We start from the raw sequence: 24,304 nt of genomic DNA on the forward strand, positions 1-24,304 counted from the left end.
TTGGAAAGGATGGAAGTTGCGGTGGGAGAGTTGGATGATTAAAATTGAGATTATAGAGGCGTTACAGTTATTGGAAGTGAGAAGATCAATAGTATGAGCACGGAAATGAGAGGCTGAGGCAAGGGTGATCGCTAGCGGAGAGGAACCTGAGAAGTCAGGGCATTGGAGGAATCATCTGAAAGAACTGAAATCATCAAGAATTTATTACAATAGTAACGGATGACAATGAACTAGAAGCACAGGAGTGACTGAAACGAGTGACAGCTCTAGTCTCCTGTTATGATGTATATTTAAAACCCTTATTTTTAAAGCCCTCTTTATTTGAAGACGTGCAGCTCTTTTAAGGGCCAGGGACGGGAAGAAGCTAGAGGTCGGGGGCGTGTCTGGACTCCGAGGCCGAGCATGCGCAGTGAGGGCGGAGGCGGGGCCAAGCTTGGGCTCGCGGGCAAGGGCGGGGCCTCGGGGGCGGAGTCTGCGCTCCAGGTCCGGCTGCGGCTGCGGCTGCTGCACTTCCAGCTTCTGAGGCAAGGAGGCCGAGGCCTGGGCCAAGCCCGGAGCCGCCGCTCGTCGGAGCCTCCTGGAGCCCCCGCGCCGGCTCAGCCTGGGGGCGGGCTCAGGCCCGGCCCGCCGCCGAACCCGGGACAGAGGCTGCATGCCCGAGGAGCAGGCCGGCACAACCATGGTAAGGGAGCGAGGCCTGCCTGAACCACAGCCTCCCGCCACCCTGGCCCCCGCGGGCCTGCCCCTCCCCAGCTCCGGTGCCCCTTTTGCTCCTGCCTTTACCTCCCCTCCTTGTTACCTCCCCCTCAGTAATCTGCTATTCCTTCCCTTTGGTCCCTGGACACCTGCTGGGGTGACACCCCCCATCTCTCTCCACCTCGGTGACACCCTTTTTTTTTGTTACCCCCAGTGACAGCCTCTTTCGCGTTCCCCTCTGCTGCCCCCTCCTCGTCCTTTAATCCGACCTTCCTTTTCTCTACCATTTTGCCTTGTTTTCTCTTTTGAGATATTTGCGCCTTCCCTCTTTTTCCTCCCTCTATTTTGCTCCTGCTCTTTGCTCTCGTTCCTTACCCCTTTCACCATTTTATCAACATTGCCCTCTCCTCTCCGTATGCATTCTCCCTTTCGTCCTCTACCATCTACATTTCCTCTCCCCCTTATCGGATGTCCTCTCTTCCCCGCTCCCACAGCTGTCCCCATTTCCTTCTATGGGATTCAAGGGTCTAAGCAGGAACAATTTGAGGGCAATTGCTTCCCAGGAGCTGTAGGGCGGGCAGATAGGGAGTCGCAGGCCTTCTTCTTCCTTTTCTTTTTTGAAAAGGAAGGGGCGGGGGGCCCGGAGGTATTGGAGAGAGCCTGCAAACCTTATTACCTAATGTCATTGCAAAATCTGAGTGATAGTGTGTTTTGGAGTGAGGGAGTGAGGCTTGGGGTGAGGGCTGCATGCTTACTATGGCCTTGTGAGATATCTAACCTTTTGATATAAATAACTTAAAATGTTTTGAAATGTATTTTTAAATTGAGCACCTTTTAACGTGGAGGTACGGTTTGGGAAATTTAAACATTTATTTACAGGCTTGATTGTTACTCAGAACAAATGGTTTATTTTTGGAGGCAGAGACCAGGGCATCTGAAGACAGAAAATCAGTGTGGCAGTCAGATTGTGACAGTCTCTTTAATACCTTGTAATATCTTCATTTGTTTTGCCCTTTCTGCTTTAAGTTGGGAGACACTTGGAAATTTTCTCTCTGTCCTGTTTCAAAATAGGTTGAGGCTTCAGTGGGTTTTTCATTGAGTTGAGTTACACATGGTTTGCAGTTAGTTTAATGGATCCATTGTTTCTTTATATGCAGCAATCTAAGTTTTGGTCTCTGGGAGGAATAAGACATTCCAGTCAAAACTAAGTCCCGGTAATCATGTTCGTCTAGGAGGTTAGTCAGTTTCTATTTTTTCCCCATCTGTTTTTTAGAGAAGTGGTTTATTGTAAAGTTATTTAAGCTGTGAACTTTCCCTAACTCACCAACTCTGCATTTTAGGTTGTCATTCTCCTATGTCTGCCTCCACAACAACCCACGTTCACAAACCATCACACTGTCACTGTATGTTAACACATTTCTTCCCCTGAAATGTGAATTCTTCTAGGCAACAACTGTACCTTACTTATTCCTGTTATTCCCAGTGCCCAGGCCAAGTAGGTGCTGAATAATTTCAATGTATGGTCTCATTTTCTGATCTGACAAATACGATCTTAAACTGAAATTTGAGGCAACTAGTGGATTACACAGAAAGAGTGAGTTTGAGAATCTTATTTTTGGTGCAAAAAGGAAATTTAGTAAGATGTCATGATCTCTTCAGAATAAAGAGCTGTCCCATCTAAGATACCAAATTGCTAGATTTTTGGAAGTGTTAGACATCCCACTGAGAATGAATGTATGAATACAGAGGGAGAAGTTATGAACTCCTTTTCGGATATTTAGGATCCAGTGGTGTCATTTGAACTGGGCCTGAAAGACGAATAGGATTTATATAGATTATTTCGGGACGGAGAATAGTTTGTTGTGTATGTGAGTAGAAAGTAATAAGGATGTATTATAGGGGGCTGGATTACCTTATAGCATGAAGCGTGCAGGAATGAGGATGTGTAGTAGGAAATGAGACTAGAAAGATATATTAGACATGATTATGGTTTAGACTTTACCTCCAACTACGGGATTTTTCCTTACTTGTTAAAATCACACACACACACACAGAGTAAAAGTACATGTATAGGAGAGGTGAAGAAAAAGTAAAATATTATCTTATTATGAGCTGAGAATTATTTGTAGAGGCTACCTTTTAAAATTTCCTTGTGTAATATGTGTAGTAGGGACTCAATAAATAGAACCAAACATTATTATAAAGCTTTTTGTTTACATTTTTCAAATTGTTCATTGTTATATTGTGTTTTGAATAGTTGAGATGTCTAAGACAGGGGTTCTAAAACTTCCCAGTGAATCAGAATCACCTGGAGGGCTTGTGGTGTGCCACTTCCAGATTTTGATTTGTTGATCTGGAGTAGGGCCTGAGAGTTTGCATTCCTAACAAGTACTTACTGTCATGCTGGTGTTCCTGATCTGTCCACCACACTTTGAGAACCACTGGTCTAAGACATAGTCTTTACTTTTTATTTATCTAACAGATTTTTTTGAGTGCCATTGACTGTTGACATTGGGAGTTTTAAACAAATAGTAAAACAGATGTGGTCTCAGCCTTTTCATATCTTTTGTCTGTGGACAAATACATATCAAGCAAAAAGAGTAATTATCAATGTGAAGAGTGCTAAGAAAAGAAAAGTAGTGGGATCATGGTGTGAGAGAGTTAGGGATGGTTTCCCAGAGGATCTTACTTTCAGGAAGAAAACTAAAGGATTAAATAATAGAAGTTGTGTCATAGAAAGCCAGATAGAAGGAATGGCATATGTGAATGACCTCTGATGGTACTTTCTCTTGCTTAACTCTGGATATCCTGGAGTTCTCAGCTCAAGGAAGTCATGGAAATGCCAACTGCCCCGCCTAGCCATTAAAAAAACAAAGCAAACAAAAACCTAAGTCATACCCTTCTATTATATAATCCTCTTTCATGGAATACATATCAATTTTAGTTTTATATTTCTGTGATTTTTTGGTTAATGTCTGTCTCTACCCTTAGAGTAAAAATCGTTGATATAGAAGTGGTTTTTAACCAGCTGCTAAGGGCCAAGTGATGTTCTAGGCCCAGTGGCTAAAAAAAAAATGACATGGTCCCTTAGGGTAAGGAAGGTAGACAGACCATAAACAAATAAATATATAATGAGAATAGTTATAAATGCTAAGAAGAAATAGATCAAAGTAAGATATAAAATGATGTATATGTGTGTGTGGCAACTATTTTAGGTAGTCTGGTTAGGCAGCAGCACTAATAGCTAATATTTATTGAACATGACTATATATAGGCCCTGTTTTAAGTGCTTTACATATTTTATCTCAATTAATCCTCATAGTAACCCAGTGAGGTTAAGTATTAGCTCTCTGAAGATAGAGACCATGTTTCTTTGACTTATATTTTATCTTTAAGACCTCCATAGTGTCTGGTCTAAAATAAGTGCTCAGTGAATATTTGTTGAATGGATGAATGACTTGGGGGAGGATCAGAAAGTCAAGGAAGCTTTGTTGAGAAAGGACATTTGAATTGGGATTTTAACTACTGGGATTTTATTGGGTAAAAATTTGGGAAGGAAAGCCATTCTTGGCAAGGGACCAGCTTGCGCATAGAAACTGAAACCGAAGCAGGCACGATATACGCTGGGAAATGTGTGAGTGTAGCATTGAGGGTGCAGTAGGATATGGGAATAGGTGAGCCTAGTGGTCAGATCATGGGGGGGACCTTGAATCATAGCCTCAGGAGTTTTGGCCTCATTGTAAAAACGCTGAGTATCTTGAAAGGTAAGAAGGAATTATCATAATAAAGAGATTTTGAGGATGATCACTCTAAATTAATTTGAAACATGGTTTGGAGTGGCAAGAACTGTTACACTAGTTTAGGTGAAAAGGAAGTGTGTGAACTTTCACCCTAACCTTGTTGTGGTGATGGTGGTGATTTAAATTAGAGGAAGGGGAGCATAGGGAAATGAAACAGGAAGATCTGGCACACCACTTTGTGGCTAAGGGAATTTTCCCCAGAGGCATTACCAAGGAGTTGTAGAAGAGGCACAGAATCACTAACAGCTTTGCAGTTTTACTGACTGGGCATCAGTTTTCATATATATAGCCTTTAGGGATTTATGAGAATATGAAAACAAAGGTAAATTTACCATACCAAAATCCTTTATTTATGAACAGTAAGTCTCGCAAAGGTCATGTGTTAGGTCATATAGAGAGAATCAGCACTTCCCAACCTTACTTTTTTTTTTTTTTTTTAAGTTTTTGTGTGCTATGAGAAGGGAGTAATTTTAAGTAAAATATATTTTATTTTTAAATGACATATATATGTCATTTACTAATATATTGAACAAAATACCTTGAAACAAATGTCAGCCTTTCCTGTTCAACAAATGACACATTGACATAAGATAAAGCATTATTTGTCATATTTAAAAATGCATATATGTTACAATGTAGATTGAGATTAATTATGCTCATGGCATCAAAATTGATAAGAGCTGACTTTTTAACCTTAAATTTGGAAGTTTTGAATTTTTGTACTGAAAAATCAACAGGTTTTTTTAAATGTTCTGTTTTGTTTCTGAATGACAAAATAAGAAGAATGGTTCCAGGCTGCTACTTGGAAGCCTGTCTCCACAAATAAAACATTGAAATTATTACAGTATTGAAAATTCAAATTGGATATAACTATCATCACATTTTTTTTTAATGCTTAAAAAAATTCTGAGATATCTTGGTGTACCATTTAAGAATCCTGATCAGATAAATGCCCTCATTTACTCTTATTTAGTCATTAGTGTAGCTTATGTTTCCTGTCTTTAACCAACAGTTCATTATAAGAATAGAAATAATTTAAAATTACTGTGATGTTCAGGTTCAGATGAAGTTATAACAATTGAGTGACTATAATATGATGAATAAGTCTCCTAATATCTGCTAATTCATACATGTTCAGTAGATAAATTTTTGGATACTCTCAAACTCTTCTGTTTTTAAAGGAGAAAGTTTTAAATAATTATTTTATTAGATGGCCAAAAATATACAGATTGAAACAGACATCAGTGTTGAATTTAATGATGTGAGCCATCCATGAATTAGGAAATATGCTAGCTAGCACACTACTTTTTTCATAGGTTCTAAAGCTAGCTCTTAAAAACACACAGCCGATAAGTGGCAGAAATAATTATTTGCAATGGAATAAAATACAATTTTAATGCTAATAATTAAAATAAAAATAATATTAAACCAGAATTCTTGAATGCTGGGCCATTTATTTTGAGAGCATGATCTCATACATTTAGTGAGCACACAATGTATCAGATGATGTGCTAATTAATCTTCACAGTTCCATGAGGTTGATGATGCTTTCTCATTGCGCAGTTAAGAAAACTGAGGCTTTGAGAAATCAGGTAACTTTCCTTTGGTCACATACCTGATAAGTGACAGAACAGGATTTAAACACAGATTTGTCTGATCCCTTATTTCAAATACCTTCCCTGGGCTCTATGAGATTGTAGGAATCCAAACTGAATTCAGGCATTTAAAATACTTGTAACGTTTCCTTTATTCAAGTAATTCATATTTATTGAAAAAAATTGGTCAAAGGGTGTGTATAATTTTATGGTTCTTGATCCATATTGCCAAATCATCTTCTGTAATGTACTTGGAGAATATCAGATGTTGGTGTCATTCTGTCCTTAGCATTTAGATACCTTTTTAACATGGAAAGTCTTGAGACACATGACAGGAATGTATTTTTAGAATACATCAATTGGGGGAAAAACCAAAAGGCTGGTAGGAATTCAGTAGTTTTTAAAAATGATACTGCATGCTTAATTCTAACAGCATCTGTTGTGTATTGAAAGTGTACATTTCACAATATTATTGTGTACAGAGCATACTTGGTATGAATATAAGTTTGTGGACTCTTCACTATACTTAAAGAGCCTACAGTTTAGGCCCCGCTAGTTTAAGGTGGTCTTACAGGGTTGCTACGGCCACACAGATTGTACATATGTACAGTTGTCAACTCAGGTGACATATGGACAGCAGTGGGTCTACAAAAATCTGTATCCTGTGAACTTGGCGGTGTCTAGCACACAGTAGGAGCTCAGCAAATAGTTTTGCATACTATACTAGGACCCTTAAGATCTAATCCTTTAATGAAACTAGTCATTTTATGGGGAAGTTTTTGCATTTTATGCTCAGAAATACTGAGCACACAATATGCTGCTTTCCATGCCTCTAGTTTTGTTTACATTGTTCCTTTAGCCTAGAATGCTGTCCCACTTCTTGAGTATTTAACCTGCAAATGTCCCCTTAAACCCTACTTCCTTTGTGAATCCTTCATTGACCTCCAGGCAGCCTGTGTCTCTCCTGTACTTTGTCCCGTGGTTACAGTAGTTACTCTGTGGTGTTGATATTATTTGTTAACAAGGCTGTCTGTCTCTCCAGATTGTGAGCTTTTTGAGGGTAAGGAGAGTGCTGTGTTTTTTCAGTTTCCTGTCTTAAGCACTTAGCATAATGCCTGAGACATAATAAGTAGATAAATATTTGTTTAGTGAAAGAATGTGTGTACTTTGTAGAGAATTGCATAAGGTGATGTTTACTGAGGTGTGAATTACAAAAGGAGGGTGGGAAAAGGTGAATGCTCTGTACACATGTCCCCTGAGGGGGAAAAGAGATTTGATGGGTATGAAATGTTGGATCAGATAGTTTTTCTTACTAGCCTAAGTGGTACTTTTGACCTAGGATAAATGTTTCTGTCCAGAAGAGTTCATTAGGAAGAGCTGGGGAAGAAGCCAAGTGATTTCAAGATGAATTGCAAAGCCATATCCCTTTGTATAAACATTTGCAAATTATTTGTCCATGATTTGTGGACGTGTCCTTCCAGAGAATAGAATTTTAAATACAGATAGTAAAGAATCAGTTACTGGTAAATCTAGAGGGGTAGTTAATTATTTAAACATTTTGTTAGCTCTGTATAAAGATCTTTTTTCTTTTTTTCCTATATCCAGTTCTCCATTGTATAGACATTTTTCCTAGCTCTCCAGTATCTTAATGCCCATTCAATGTCATATTCTCCTTTTCTAAGGACATTTTTTAAAAAGTTTCAATTTTTGTGGTTATGTAATGTCAGTTATTTTCTTTTCATAGGCCTTGTAACCTTTGGCAAATCATTCCACCTTTCTGTGCTTCCATTTTTAAATCTCTAAAGTGAAAAGGTTGTATTAAATCATCTCTGTGATCCCTCCCATGTCTTAAAAAAATGTAGTAAAGGTCTAGCAAGTTAAAGGTAACTATTTTAATGAAGCAGATACATTCTATTAGCTGTAGTACGATGAAATCAGGGCAAACTGCATTTACAGGTTTTAATTTTGTGTAAACTTGAGCTCTTACCTCCATTAGTGTATTACCCAACTTTTTATACCAGAAACCCCTCATTCAATTATGTTAGTATTTGCATGGTACTTTAGCATTTCAAAGACATTTTCGTACACATCCCATTTATTCCTCACTACCATTTTGTGAAGTAGTCAAGATAGAGGTTTAGCATCAGTTTTACAGATAAGAAAACTGAGAAGTTAACTTATTTTCTTAAGGCCACACAGCTAGTAAGTAGCAGAGCCAGGACTGACTGCAAGCCCAGTGCTCTTTCCATTATTAACCCAGCTTCTCTGTTTACCATATTATATTTCAAAACTAATGCTAGTAGTTAAGAGGAAAATAATGCTAAAGTATCTTTTTGAGTTAGTGATTCCTATGATCTGCTCATCTGCTCAGTGAGTGATTACTGACCTGAATTTTTGTTTTGTTTCTGATAATAGCTTTATTACATGAGCTAATATGGAAGAGAAGGGGATTTATTTACTTTTCCAGGTCTCAACCTTTTTTAGATAAAAATCTAGCTCCTTGCCCTTTAGCACATAGCCATTTGCCACACTGGTCAGGCCTTGAAATGAGACATGCAAGGAGCTTGCCTTACCTGCATTTTTATTTGGCACCTAGGGATCTCTGAAGAGTAGTTGATGGTTTTTTGAAAAAGAAAAAGTAATTCCCCACAGTCCGTGTCAAATAGTTCAATATATCTGTATCGTTGAGCACAATATATCTGTGCCCGTGGTACTATGTTCTTGACTTTCTTCGTCATTTACAAAATGATTTTGTTTGGGGAAAGAGAAGATAAAGGAATTAGATCATATCTACAGTTATATTAGATGTTTATTCCTGCAAGTCTAACTTGGTTGAATCAGTAGTAGAAAATACAAGGGGGAAAAAACCCCATAAACTAAACAGATTTCCCATAGAGTACTTACTAAAATGAGGAGTCAAAGATTGTTCCAATACCTGAAGTTTCTTACATTTATGAACTCAAATGACATTGTCTGCTTTTCAATCCCATTCTTTAATTTCAGGGCTAGATTTGGGACATAATATTTCTCTCTGGACATATAGTCTCTTCCTCTAGGGGCAAATAAGTGTTTTAAATACACCTAACGATAAATTTGTGCTTGACTGTTCATTTATTCATTCAATAAACATTTAATGCCTACTATATAGTAGGCATTGTTGTTGGCTTTGGAAATACAGCAGTGAACAAAACGTAGTGTTTGTTCTGTGGAATTTATATTCTATAATAATAGCTAACATTTACTGAGTGGTTAATATATACCAGTCACTGTTCCAAGTGTCTTGCACCTAAAATTTATTTAATTCTGACAACAATCCTGTGATGTAGGTAGTATTATTGTCTGCATTTTACAGATCATGAAACTGAGGTGTGGGGAGATTAAGTACTTTGCCTAAAGTTATATTATTTTATAAATGGTAGAGCTGGCATTTCAATCCAGGCAGACTGACTCCCAAGCCAGTACTTCGCACCACAGTATTACATAGTCCTTCAGCGAGATGTCAGTAAAAAATGTATTCCTAACACTAAAATTGTCAAGTGTAATCTTTGTAGTCACCTAGTTTCTGGTCCAATCTTTAGGAAAAAAATCATCCAGGGATACCAAAAAAAGGAGCACTATCAGAGCCATTACCTTCTATTAGAGGATCTCTCAGTCCTAGGAGCCTTTTAGGTAGGGGATGAGATTTTGAGTCTGATTCATATGAGCTGGAACTGAGACAACTACATAAAGGTAGGACTTTAACTAAAATGCCTATACTCTTAATGAAAAGGTAGAGTAAACAATATTTGCCTAATACTGTAGAGAGATAAAGGAGCTTATTTGTCTTGACATGGACTCTGGGTGGGAAAAGTCTCTCTTGGGAACTTACAACCATGAACCTGTTGTCCTATGCGTCTGAAACTTAAATTTATATTACTTGTTCAAGATCATGGCTAAGAAGTGGAAAGGGAACATTTACTGAGTAATTACTCTGTCAGGCATTGTGCTGGAGGCTTTAAACACACTTTCTCACTTCATCTGAGATAAGTACTATGATTATCCCTGTTCTACAAAGGGCAGAATTGAGGGTCAGAAAAGCTAGATAATTTGCAGTATAACACCTCTAGAATTCAAATCCAGGTCCAGTATTCTTCCTACTAACCACAGTTCCTCTGGAAACGTCACTTCACTTTTGTGCCTTAGCTTCCTTAACTGTAAAATGAAATTTGTAATATTTTTTCCTTTCACTTCATAAGGATATTTTAAGTATCAATTGGAATAAAGAATGTAAATTTGCTTTATTTATTGTGAGATATTGTTACCAGCATCATCCGTAAGTGTAATTTTCCTTGTAATTAACCAAAAGAGAGACCTCATTGCTCAGCAGTTTTAAAGTCCACAGGTCTGTCTGGAGGAGTTAAGGCAATCTTAGTACTCTTTATATCAGGTGTTTCCTAAAGTAGTTTCACAAGGAGAAATAAAATGAATTTTGAAATACGTTACCATCTAGTAATTTACTAATTCATTCAACAAATAATTTATTGGATGTGTTTTGGGGGACTTTAGTTCCCAAGTATAAAAGCTGTCTTATCTATGAGGATCTATTTCACTTTTTATCGTACCAGCAGCAGTGGAAGCCCCAGTCCCCTCCAACAGTAGAGTACAATTGCAATATGCAGTCAATTTCCAGTGTCCTTGACCTCCCGCATTTGCTGGAAATGGGTGAGCCATTGCACAGAATGCTGAAATGCTTCTTTGCCATGACTTTGGCAATGTAGTAACAGAATGAAGCTTTTAAGTATGTAAAATCCATTAACAAAGTATGTAACTAGGCCAAGGGGAAATGACTGAAAATGCCTCTAGAAGATTGTTGTGTAGATGACTAAATATTTCAGAGAAGGAGAGTATAAGAAAGCACACACACACAAAAAAAATAAGGGAAATTAAAAGAGAGCTATGAGAAGGTTAGGAAGAGCTAATGAGTATCAATGTGCGAGGCCTCAGAGACTCCTTATGAAGAGGTCTGTCTGATACTTTGAAGTGCTACAGCACTCCTACTACATGTGTACAAACGTAACTTGTTGGAATTCCTCCAATTTCTTGGAAGAGAGCTTTGTAATCAGTGCCTCAGCAATGTTATCTTTAGTTGATGGTAATTTTTTATTGTTACTGGGTTTATATCTTAATTATGAATTACCATTAATTTAACTTTATTATTAGTGTCATTTGTTGTGACTTACTTGGTTAATCTAGTGTGTGGTGATATATATTTGCATTAATAGAACTTTTGACATAAAAATTTCCAAATTTAGTATTTAGTATTGTTATTCGAATAGGAAACATCCATTTTTTTCTCTTCTGTTTTTTTATGAGGGGAAGGTAATTGAGTTTATTTATTTATTTATATTTGGAGGAGGTACTGGAGATTGAACCCAGGATCTCAGGCATGCTAAGCATGAGCTCTACCACTTGAGCTACACCCTCCCCCCACCAACATCTATTTTCTTGGTAAAGCAGATGTCTGTAAAATTTCCTTGTGGTAATACTTGTTTGTTAACACTGTTTTCCTCTGGAACTTGGGACCAGGAAGGATGGGTAGCCTGTGAGGTTTTTTGCCTCACCTAAGTGGATCACAGACAAAAAGCATTTGAGAACTCACTAACTTTCCTTGAATTCACAGTCTTGAGAGGGAGACAGCCATCTAAACAAATAAAAGTTATATCTTGGATAATTGCGATAGAGTTGTATACAATATGTTGTGTGATTATATCTGACTGTGTTTTGGGATATGAAAGACAGCTTCATGGATGAGTGGACAATAGTACTGGCTCTTATAGTGTGAGTAGGAATTTGATAGATGGACAGAGAGAGAAGGGCATTCTAAGGGGGTGGGAACAGCATATATAAAGAAAGGGAGGCATGGCTACCACTGGAAACATTCCTTCTCTGAACCTCAGTTTCCTCAACAAAAATAATCTAAGTTAACCTTACCTCATACAGTCATAAGGATTGTCTTGAAAAGGCTTTATGAATTGACTTGCTAGACAGATGTTTAATGATGAAGATTCTCAGTATTACTTACTTTTCCTTTTCTTCAACATTTGAGAGCCTTCCAGTCTCCCCTGGGTAGTGTCATCTCAAGACCTCTTCTAACCTCCTTTCAGTCTAGTCCTTCTTTTCCTCAGTATTTTTTGTTTTCTTGTTCCTTCAATGTCCTGCTCTGTGACATCTAAAGACAGGAGCAGAAGAAAAGAGAAGTGTATATACCTAGCTTTAATAGCAGGAGAAGTTCTTTAATTGCTTATGTGCAACTATTTAGGTTGTGACCTATGTAGTCTAGTCTCAGAGCAGTGTTACAATCCATGGAACATAATCTTGCAGCCAAAAAGTCATTATGAAATAACTCAAAGTCTTTATTTGCACATTTTGGAACATTGTGAAATAGAGTAGAGATCACAGATATGCTCTCAAAATTCTCTTTTTATTTCCTATCTACTTCCCTTTACATGTCATAGCCACTGCCCTGCCTTTCTGCTGAAAACCCTCCCAAGAATCCCTTTCCAACCTAGTGCATCATTATTAGATGATAAAACCTCTGGGGAATGTAAGACTGCATAGGGAAAAGGTATAGGAGCAGTGGTGAGAAGTTACATTATGGCCAGTTCAGGAAAAATAAAAGTGTGTGTGTTTGTGCACATTTTCATTCAAAATTAAAATAATTTTAAGTCTAATAAAGATGTTTATTCTTACTAGTTTGAATACATATATTATTGAAAAGTATGACCATCCATCATTGATAAAACTGACACTGATTTTTGGTTACCTTACAATATTTGAAAGGCAGAAACATGAACACAATTTTTTTTTCATTTCTTCAAATTTTTACTTTTATCTTTTTTCACTTTTAATAATTTGATATATTCAGGAGACCATATGAAACATGGAACTGTTTGTAAGCCATGGAACATAGTAAACAAATATCTAAAAACCAATATCCAACTTAAAAGAAGATAACCCCCTGCCACTTTTTCCCCTGTGTGCCCCATTCTCCTATGCTGCTTCCACCCAATCCCAAGGTATCCACTATCGTTTTTTATTTTAAATTTTTCCCTTATTTTCTTCTATAGATTTACGACAACATATTGTTTAGTTTAAAGGTAGCTTTACAGTCTTCTAAAATAACTTTTTGGGCATTATCATTTCCTATGCCTCTGTGGATGTTTAGTTGAAATTCTGCTGCATATACAGTTTTTATTTAGCTTAGATTAATTTTATTCTTAGCATTTTGGTATGTCTTTTAAAGTTATTCAGAAACATACATATTGCTATGTATAATATTCTATAGAATTGATATACCATAATTTGCTTACCTTTTCCTCCCTATTTTAGACATTTGTATATGTGAGTTTATTTTGGGGAAGGGGTCAGAAAAACTATGATTAATCTCTTTGTGTAAAACCTCTGTTAATATCTCTGATTATTGATTATTTCCTTTTTTTCCCTTTCTCTCTCTCTCTCTCTCTCTTTTTTTTTTGTAAATTCTTGGATGAAGTATTGGATCCAGAGAATGGGTGTTTTTAAGATTGTTATTAGATCTTTTATATCCAGAAAAATTGTGCCAGTTTACACTCTGACCTGCAGTATTTGAGAGGACCAACCTGGGTAAACTATTTGAATAATCGCAATGTCAGGATTATACCCTGTTGCATAAAACACTGTTAACCCAAAAAATTAAGTAAAGGGCAGTGCTGTTCTTTCAGACTGGAGTTGTTTTTCCTGTTTTCCATAGGATATTTTTTTCAGCCATTGTTCAGAGACCACATCATTCTGCCTGCTGTACATGTGGTAGTTAATTACAGGGCTTAGCCTTCTAATCAGTCCCCCTGAGAATTTATCTATTCTTATGACTCAGCTGTCACCAGTAGGGGGGTGATATTTAAATCTGTATATTTAGCTCAGTTCTGTCACCAAAGCATTAGTTTGTTTTCTGTTCTCGCCTAAGCAATCTCTCCATGACCATAATAAATTCCCCTGGAGAAACACTCCCTTGCCTTGTCTTCTTATCAATTTGTCAGTGAGATCATGGGAATATTAATTCCTATTTTGTTTTTTATTTTCTAACTTTTTATGTTGACAATTTCAGACTTACAAAAATTTATAAAAATAACACAAAGAATTCTCACATAGACATTCACCCAAATTCCCCAAATGTTAGCATTTTATCCTGTGTGCTTAATTGTGCTCTTTTTACACACACACACACACACACACACACACACACACATTTTCCCCCTGGTTAACTATTACTTTAAATCATGGAGCTTTTTTTTTTAATCTCAGCTTCCCCTTCCTCCACCCTTTCCCCTCCTTCATGATGGGGCTATATGGTATAGGAAAAAGGGCATGATGTTTGGAATTAAATACCTTTGTTCAAGGCCCAATTCTGACACATTTTTAATTAGATGAACTTGGGTACATTATTCTTTCTGGGCTCCAGTATCCTCACCTACAAAATGATGTCAATTATACCAGCTCCACAAGACTGTTAGGAGGCTAAAGGAGATAACGTATGTCAGAGGTATGCTGTATGATTGTTGGTCAGTCCTTCAGAGAACACTTGCCTGTCTAGTAGAGAGCCAGGCATTGTGCTGAGTGCTGGAAATTCAGAAAAAAATCAGCACCTATTTCTATTTGGTTACTTACTGCATTTTGTCAATTCTGCCTTCAAATTATTTTCACTTTTGATTTTTTTTTTCCATTTTCTTTGCTCCTACCCTAATCCTAGTATTGTCACCTCATGTCTGAGCCACTGTAACAATCAACTGGTCCCCAAATTGTCTTTTGGCAGTTATGTCAATGCCAAGTTAATAATTGTTCTGAGAGATGGTATGGTAAAGAGAAAAAGGTATGGACTTCATAGTCAGTAGATCTAGGTTTGTCTCTTTGCCCCTCTTACAGGTATGTCATACTGGGCGAGTCCTTTTACTACTGTTCTAATTTGAATGCATTTTTTTTTCAACTGGTAAATATCAGGGACTGTACTGAGTACTAAGGACATAAAGAAAGAGTTAATAGGTTCCTTGAAGAGCATCATGGTCTAGTGGGTGAGACAAATACAGTCATAAATAACTATGATCTAACATGGAATTATAAAAGAAAACTGACTTTGGAGGCAGATATAAAGAAAAGCTCATGTACTGGTAAAAGCAGAGTTAACTCTAGAATCAGATTGCCTGAGCTCTAATCCTGACTCTAGCACTTATCATCTTGGGCAAATTAATAAACCCCTCAAAGCGTAAGTGTTCTCATCTTCATAGAATGGGGATACTGATAGAACTTACAGAATTTTTATGAGTAGTAAATGAAATTATATATGTAATGTGCTTAGCAAAATTTATTGCATGTAGCATATATTAACAAATAATGAGACCATTAACTATGATTATGATACAGTATAGCAGTTTGAAAGCTTAAAAATACAGGCTTTGGCCTCATTTTTGAAAATTTGAGATTCAAGTTTAGCAACATGCTGACTGTGTGACTATGGGGAATATATTTAACTTAAACCTTAGTTTCCTCACCTATAGAATGCATAGTAAAATGGTGTTTGACTCATAGAATATAGAAATTGGAAGAACTCATTTATCTAAAGAACTCTGAACCTGGACCTGAGTCTTAGTGTTTCATGAAAGATAGTTGTAATTTTTATTCTTGCTCTGCCATCTGCTGGCTGTTTTATCTTTGGTATGTAAATTAATCCTTTCTGAACCTTGGTTTACCTACTTTGTCCAAAACAAAGTTGTTCTGAAGATTGCAAGTATATACAAAGTCGCTAGATTAGTGCCTGACATCACACAGCTGACATTCAGTACATAATAGCTAATAGTTAATGGTGCAAATTAATTTATCAGGTGCTGAGAGTAGAATTAATTCTGTCTTGGAAATTAGGAGAGGCGTCACAGAACCGGTAAGGTCTGACTGAATTTTGAAGGACATGTAAGATTTTGCCATATAGAAGGACTAATCTAAAAAAGGCTCAGAGGTGTGAAAGTGCCTGTTACAGTGCTTAGAGAATGACAGTAAGAAATAGGTTGCATTAGGGAACTTTCAGTTTAGTGTATTTTGTAGGTAACCTGTTTGGAGGGAGAAGGGAACAGCGGGAAATGAGGCTAGAAAGGAAGATTGGAACCAATTAGTAAAACTTTTTGAATACCTTGCTAAAATATTTACACTTTATTCTTTGGGTCTCTGTTTTTCCAACTTCTAACAACAGAGGAAACTAAATTTGCTGTGAGATAGAGAAGGGAATTAGTTGAAACTTGTATCACAGGAATTTCTTGGTGATCTTGTGTTTTGTCTTAAAATTCATGCAGTGTTTGCCTTCTACATAATACACTTGTTTCAGTACAAAAATATTTTATTTACTGATTACATAACTTGATTCCCTCTCTACTAGCCTCCAATTTCCTCATCCCCTCAAATAATCTTTGAGTATGTTTGATATTCTAAAATGTGCCACATTCATACTGTAGCTTTAGTCCCCTGGCACTCCTCTACTGGGAACCCCTTGTATGTGTTCCCAGCATGAGAATGATAGTTACAGATGATATGAAATCTCTGAAAAAATTTTTAGAAAGACAGTGATAGGATAAAAGCTACACAGTAAACAGTGAAGAGCCACGTTGGGCCAATTTGAATAGAAGCCATTTCAATTGATGAAAAAGAACTTTACTGTCTGTTGTTCCTAGAAATTGTTTAGTCTTTGAACTGTGTAGATTACTTTATGATCCAAATGAAATCAGACTTGACCTCCTCTCTCTCCTGCTTTTTCAGTAGGAGCTTTGTTTTTACTTTGCCTGGAATGTGCCTAATTGGTGAAAGGAAAAATCTCTTTGAACAGGAATTTCCAAGACATAAACTGTTTAGACACTGAATTCCAGCTTTTCTGTTTTATGCTTTCTTCGTTAGTTCTCCTCTTGTGCTGCTGCTATTTGTTTAAAAATTAAATGGGAAATACTGACTTCTCAATACCTCTATGTTACCTTAAAGTACTAGAAATTGGGGAAATCACAGATGGCAGTGTAGGTTTGGGAGTAGATCTCAGATAACCTGATTACAATTCTAGTTCTGACACTGGCTTGATATATAACCTCTCTGTTCTTCTCCTTTAAATGGAGATAATTATCCTTGTTCACATCACAGACCTGCTTTGAGTATCAGGTGAGATAATATATTTGGAATTTGTATATAAAGTTGAAAAGGTAGTATATTACGGTGCATAAAGGAATAGGCTCTTGGAGCTACATTTCCTGGGTTTGGATCCTGGCTCTGACTCTTACAAGCTGTGTGTTTCATGACACACTGTCATTACTCTAAGTTGTTTGGTTCCTGTTTTATCTCATTTAATCCTCACAACAACTTTATGAAATAGGTATTATTATTATCCCCATTATAAGATGAGAAAACTGAGGAGCAAAAAGGTTAGGTAACTTATGTAATGTTACACAGTTAGCAAATGAAAAGTTGGGGTTTGCACTCTAGCTCCAAAGCCCAGGTTATTAACTATTAGGCACATGTACTTCCCAGTAGAGGAGCAGCTGACTAGAAAAGTCTTATGCTTACTAAGAAGAATTAACACAGAAATAAGGGAGACTTTCTTTAAAAAGAAAAATTTGTGGGGTCCAAAAACCTACTTTTGTTCCTTTGTGAACTTATTTTACCAGTTGGAGAAAAAGTTTTTTAGAATGATTAATTACATATTCTAAGTGTCCACATATTCCTACCTGGGTTTGTTCGACTAAAATGACTTCTAAAAATTATGTACTCGGAAGGTTTATATATCTCCCTTCTGAGAGTTTCCCAACTTTCACTTATTTTCTCTTCTGTAAAATAAATAGATCATTTTGAAACTTACCAACTGAGGCCACAGGCATCTTGTTTCATCTGGGTGATGATTTTAAATATTTAGAAAGTTTGTACAATGAAGAGTAGAAAAAGCAGAAAGAATTCATACTTACAGCTCAGGAATTAAGACAGAAGAGGCAAAGTTCTATGAGACAGAAGTTAAATTTGAAGAATTATTTCCTCTGAATTTTTTCTCATGCGTCCTAGCTACTTCTAGCTGCAGAGGAGACTGGGATATGTAGTTTTTATTACAGGTGGTCATGTGCTCAGGTAAAAATAAAATTTTATTAACATGGAAGAAAAGAAAAGATGTTACGTTTGGCAGCTAACAGTCTGCTACATTGGGCCAACCATTTATGAAATCTGTTTCTTTATCTTATAAAATGTCTTTGTTATCTATCTCATTCGGTTATTACAATATCAAGTGTATCAATGTGAAAGCACTTTGTAAACTGTAAACTAACATGTAAATATTTTAATAAATTTTTCATTATAGAAGTCACATGGTGTATAGAAAGTTTGATTTGTTCAGAGAAGAAAACTGATAGCACATCACTCAGTTAACATTTTGATGTGTTTATTTCTGGTCTTATATTTGCAGTTTTATAAACTTTTTTATTAGTTTTGTTGAGATACAATTCACATACATTCAATTCATCCATTTAAAGTGTACCCAATTCAGTGGTTTTTAATATATTCATAGAGTTGTGCAACTATAACCACAATTTTAGAATATTTTCATCACCTCAAGAAGAAGCCCTATACCCATTAGCATTTACTTCCCATTTTCCTCCAACCTTTCCTCCCCCCAGCTCTAGGCATCCACTAATCTTCTTTCTGTCTGTGTAGACTTGCCTATTCTTGACATATGTGATCTTTTGTGAGTGGCTTCTTTGACTTAGTGTAATGTTTTCAAAATCCATTGATGTATGATGTATCAGGATTCCTTTTTTTTGCTGAATTGTATTCCCATTGTGTAGATATACCATGTTTTGTTTATCAATTCATAAATTGTTGAATATTGGGTGGTTTTCCCTTTTTAGACATTATGAATAATGCTTCTGTGAACATTCATGTATAAGTTTTTGTGTGATGTATATTTTCACTTCTCTTAGGTGTATACTTAGGAGTGGAATTCCTAGGTTATATGATAATTAATTGCTAGACTGCTTTCCAAAGTGGCAGCATCATTTTACTTTCCCACCAGTGAGGTACAAGAGTTCCATTTTCTCCACGACTTCGCTAACCACTTGTTATTGTCTGACTTTGATTATAGCCGTTGTAGTAGGTGTGAGGTACTATTTCATTGTTAGTTTGATTTGCATTTCCCTGATGTTCAGTATGTTAAGTATCTTTCATGTGATTGTTGGTCATTTGTATTTCTTTGGAGAAATGTCCGTTTAGACCTTTGTCTGTCTTTGAGTTCTTTGAGTTGTAAGAGTTATTTATATATTCTAGATACAAATTCCTTCTTAGATATATGATTTGCTGGTATTTTCTCTCATTTTGTGGGTTTTCTTTTCACCTTCTTGATGATAACCTTTGAAGCACAAAGTTTTTTATTTTTATGAAGTCTATCTTTTCTTCTTTAGTTGTTTGTGCTTTTAACATCATATCTAAGACACCATTTACTAATTCAAAGTCAAGAAGAATTATACCAATGTTTTCTTCTAAGAGCTTAATAGTTTTAGCTTTTACATTTGGGCCTTTGATCCATTTTGAGTTAATTTTTGTATGTGATACGAGTTAGGACCGCATCTTCATCCTTTTGCATGTAGAAGTCCAGTTGTCCCAGCACCGTTTGTTGAAGTCTATGCTTTCTCCCATTGAATTGTCTTGGCATCCTGTTGAAGTCAGTTGACGGTAAATATAAGTTTATTTCTGGACTTTCAGTTCTGTTTCATTGATATATATGTCTAGCCTTAAACCAGTACCACACTGTTTTGCTTACTGGAGCTTTGTCGTAAGCTTTGAAACTGACAAGTGTGAGTCTTCCAGCTTTGTTCTTCTTTTCAGAAATTGTTTCAGTTATTCTAGGTTCATTGTATTTCCATGTGAATTTGGGGATCAACTTGTTAATTTCTGCAAAAAAGGAATCTGGAATTTTGATAGGGATTGTATTGAATCTGTAGATCAATTTAACAATATTAAGTCTTCTGATCCATGAATACAAATGTCTGTATTTATTTATGTCTTTTTTAACTTTTTAATTTTACCCTTCTTTTGTTAAATTTACTTCTAAGTATTTTATTCTTTTTGATGCTGTTGTAAATAGAATTGTTTCCTTAATTTCTTTTTCATATTATTCATTGTAAGTGAATAGAAATATAAGTATTTTTATATTGATCTTGTATCCTACAACTCTGTTGAACTTGTTTTTGGGTTTTTTTTTTTAATTTGATAGTTTTTTTGGTGTGAATTCATTAGCATTTTCTTTATATAGAATATGTCACCTGCAGTTAGAGGTAGTTTTACATTGTCTTTCCAGTCTGTATGACTTTTTTTTCTTTCTTTCTTTCTTTCTTTTTTTTTTTTTTTTTGCCTAATTTTAGGACCTCCAGTACAATGTTGAAGTGGTGAGGGCAGGTTTGTCTTAATCCTGATTTTTGGGGGAAAATATTAAGACTTTCAACATTAAGTATGATACTAACTGGGTTTTTCATGGATGACCTTTATCAGGTTGAGGAATGTTCTATAAACTATGTATTTTTTTATATCTTACCTAATGTGTATTTTTCTCTGTGATTGATATATCTTTGAACTATAATTTTTATTGGCTGCATATTTTCAGTCATTAAAACGTCACATGTGTTTTTTAAAATTTATTTCTTTATTATTATTTTATTTTGGGGGGAGGTAATTGGGTTTTTATTTATTTACTTATTTTTAATGGAGGTACTTGGGATTGAACACAGGACCTTGTGCTTGCTATGCATATGCTCTACCCCTGAGCTATACCCTCCCTGCCAAACATCATGTGAGTTGTTTAATGTGGTTAAGAGTTGTGTTCCTGAGTCAGGTTTTAATTTGAAGCTACACTTTTTCATGTATTATGTGTGGAAAACTGAGAAAGATAAGACTTTTCAGAGCCAGTTTTCAGTTATGCAAAAATGAAGATAATGGTTTACTATTTTGAAAAGTAGAGGTGAGGACTAAATGAAATATTGGATAACTCATTAAATACTCAGCAAAGTCATGCAGAAAGCACCTAATGGATGGTAGCTACTGTAATAATATTTTAATTATTTTATTATTGTTGGGGACAGAGTGTTTATTTTTATAATTAAAACCCTTATACTTAAAACTTATTTGATTAGTTCTTTATTCCTCAAACTAGAATAACTGGGTTAATCTTTTTCTCTTTTGAGGATAACACCTATAGCAAATTATTTTACCCAAATAAATTGATCATATTTGAACTATCAGATTGGGATGGGGATCAAGTTGGAAAGTAAATTGGGGCTAGACTCAGGCATCATCAATCTAAGAATTTTGTCTTTTGTCTTCAGGCCCATGAAGACCATTGAAGTTTTGAGCAGGGAAGGGTCATGGGTTGTAATCTAGGAAGATTAATCTGCTGTGCCTCGAGGTTGTCCCTGACCATCCTTGACTGGTGGGGTAACCTGCTTTGTGCTTACATAACTACCCAATATATCATCTATTATAGTATTTAATAGACTTTATGTAAATATTTGCTTAAATGTTTCTCTTCTCCTGCTTCTTGAGAAGATGGGTCACATGTTGTATTCTCACTGCCTGACATGGTGTCTAGCACATGGTAGACACTTGAGTAAAAATACTTGTTGAACAAGTAAGTGAATGTTTTGTTCTCCACCTTTCTGGAAACTAACTTGTTGGCTTTTGTGTTCCCTTTATTTCTTTTTGGGCTCCAAGGAGGAGGCATCTCCTTATTCCTTACTTGATATCTGCTTGAATTTCCTGACTACTCACCTTGAGAAGTTCTGCTCAGCAAGACAAGATGGAACACTGTGTCTGCAGGAACCTGGAGTGTTCCCACAGGAGGTGGCTGATCGGTTGCTTCAGACCATGGCTTTTCATGGTAAGAAGTAAAATTAACAGAGGAAACAAAATTTGTATGCTGTTAATTGACATTGGATTTTGAAGTGCTACTGTGGCCATTTAATTATTTTCTTAGAAATAACAGGAAAGTCTGATTCCAGGAAAAGGAGTTCATTTATTTTTGCACCTCCTGCCACTTACTGTATAATTTAGAATAAGCATTTTTCTTTTCTAATCTGAGAAAATTACTTTTTTTGTTTCTTCTTTTTTGTTGTTTTGAGAAGCCATTCTCATGGCAAAAATAACTTGTCTTTCAGAACCCCCTGCATCTGAGTCTCTAATTCTAACACCTATATATATTTTTTTTTTTTACTCTGTCCCTGCCTCTATTTAGTTATTTTAAAATACTGATTTTTTTATCTTTAAAGTTGAATGTACAGAAAAGTGTAAAGATGAAAACAGAAATTACTTACATCCTACATTTTTGATGTGCAGTACCCAATATGGTAGTCACTAACTATCCATGGCTATCAAGTGCTTGAAAGTGGTTAGTCTGAAATGAGATGTACTGTAAATATAAAATATACACCAAGCTTTGAAATGGGAAATCAGAGCTAATTTAGTACTTCCGTTTTTAAAAACAGATACTGAAAATAAATTGGGAAAGACTTACCTGTGAAATTCTGATTATGTATGTTGAGAATTTTCGCTAATTCTGTCTAAGTTTTAAGTTGAAAGAAATATAATACCTTTATATAATTAAGGTGTATAAACTCTTACAAGTAAGAAATATAGTTTGCTCACAACTAGAAAATAGAATGAAAATATGGCAATAATAACTATCATTTATTGATTATCTGTTGCATGTAATAATGCCAGGCATTTTATATGCTTTTCTTGAATTTTCCCAAAAACCTATAAAGTGGCCATTATTATCCCATTTATATACCAATAAGGAAACTGAGGTTCAGAGAAGTAACTTGTTAAGAGTCTCACTGCTAGTAAATGGTAGAGTCCTAGTTCAAATGCAGATATGTTTTTTTCACTGCCATACAACCTTCATGCACCTACGTTAGAGGTATCTCTGCTCCTAGATGCCAGATAATGGTATACACTTTTGTTGTACCTTTAAATATATATATAACAAATATATTTATAAACATTATATTTTTAAATGTAAATATATAAATTTATTATATATAGTTAAAGTCACAACAAAAGTGTGTACCATTTTATATATATGTGTGTGTATGTATGTGTACATATATATAATATAATATTTATATATATATATAATATAATATTATATATATATATATATATATATATATCTCACAAATGCAGATAATGCATTCCAAGCAAGGGTGGGAAAAATAAGGCTGTAATTCAGGCATTTTGGAATAATTTAGGGAAGAAGAAGACATCTACATTCCTTGGTTTTCACTAAGTTGGTCAAGTATGTAATCTCTGAATTCTTCTAACCTTCTAAAGGAAGCAGGTTAAATTTCAGTAGGCACTATCCATGTTAAAGTTAGAGGTCTTTTACAAAGCTGCACAACAATATAAGAGATTATGCCAGTGCTAACATTTCTTTCTGATCTCAATTTAATGATTACGCTTAGCATGTTTAATTTAAATATGTATATATAAATAGTCTTGTTAATCGAAAGAGTAAATGTTAACTGAAATTTTAAGTTTGCCAGGTTCCTTTTGAAATATAACTACTGATATTTAATTATAGCAGCTAACATTGAATGCTTATGAAGTACCAGGCACTGTGGCAAATACTTTATATGGATAAAATAATGGAAGTAGTTTTTAAGTAAGTGTAATTAAATAATTGTCCTCCAGAGTAGCGTCTTGGTGAGGCTATATGCTTGATCAAAATGTATTTTCTACTTCTTCTTTCCCAACTGCCTTCAGATGAGGGAAGTGAGAGTCAGACAACTTACTACCCTCATTTGTGTTACCCCAACGTGATTACCTGTCTTATTCACCAAAAAGTATTCTGAGTTATTTGATCTCTTTGTAAAAATCATATCCAACTTCAAACAATCAGGAGTGGACACTACTGATAGTATTCAAAAAACATATTGCTACTTCTTGTCACTATTTTAAAAAATTGGTAGATAAATTTTTCTGTTTTTGAAAATTTTTCTAATAGAATGGGAAAAAAGTTGTTCTATAAATGCTTTTAAATTTGATAATACATTTTTTCTAATAGCATAATGACTTTAGAAAGTACTTATTTGCGTTTCAAATGTTTTACTTATTTACCCAGTTCAAAGGATTAATGATATTGGTAATAGT

The 24,304-nt window shown here is 35.6% G+C and overlaps 1 protein-coding gene across 1 annotated transcript in view; it reads left to right on the forward strand.

Moving 5' to 3' along the window:
- Positions 1 to 404: 404 nt before the first annotated feature.
- The window catches only part of ZYG11B (zyg-11 family member B, cell cycle regulator), a 72,802-nt gene continuing 48,902 nt past the window's right edge, over positions 405 to 24,304 (forward strand). The window contains 2 exon segments of the mRNA XM_032494289.1: positions 405 to 682; positions 21,869 to 22,034. Of these exon segments, the coding sequence (XP_032350180.1) occupies positions 653 to 682; positions 21,869 to 22,034 (196 nt within the window). The 5' untranslated portion in view covers positions 405 to 652.

The sequence above is a fragment of the Camelus ferus genome, chromosome 13 (assembly GCF_009834535.1).
Source record: "Camelus ferus isolate YT-003-E chromosome 13, BCGSAC_Cfer_1.0, whole genome shotgun sequence".
Taxonomy (NCBI): Eukaryota; Metazoa; Chordata; class Mammalia; order Artiodactyla; family Camelidae; genus Camelus; species Camelus ferus.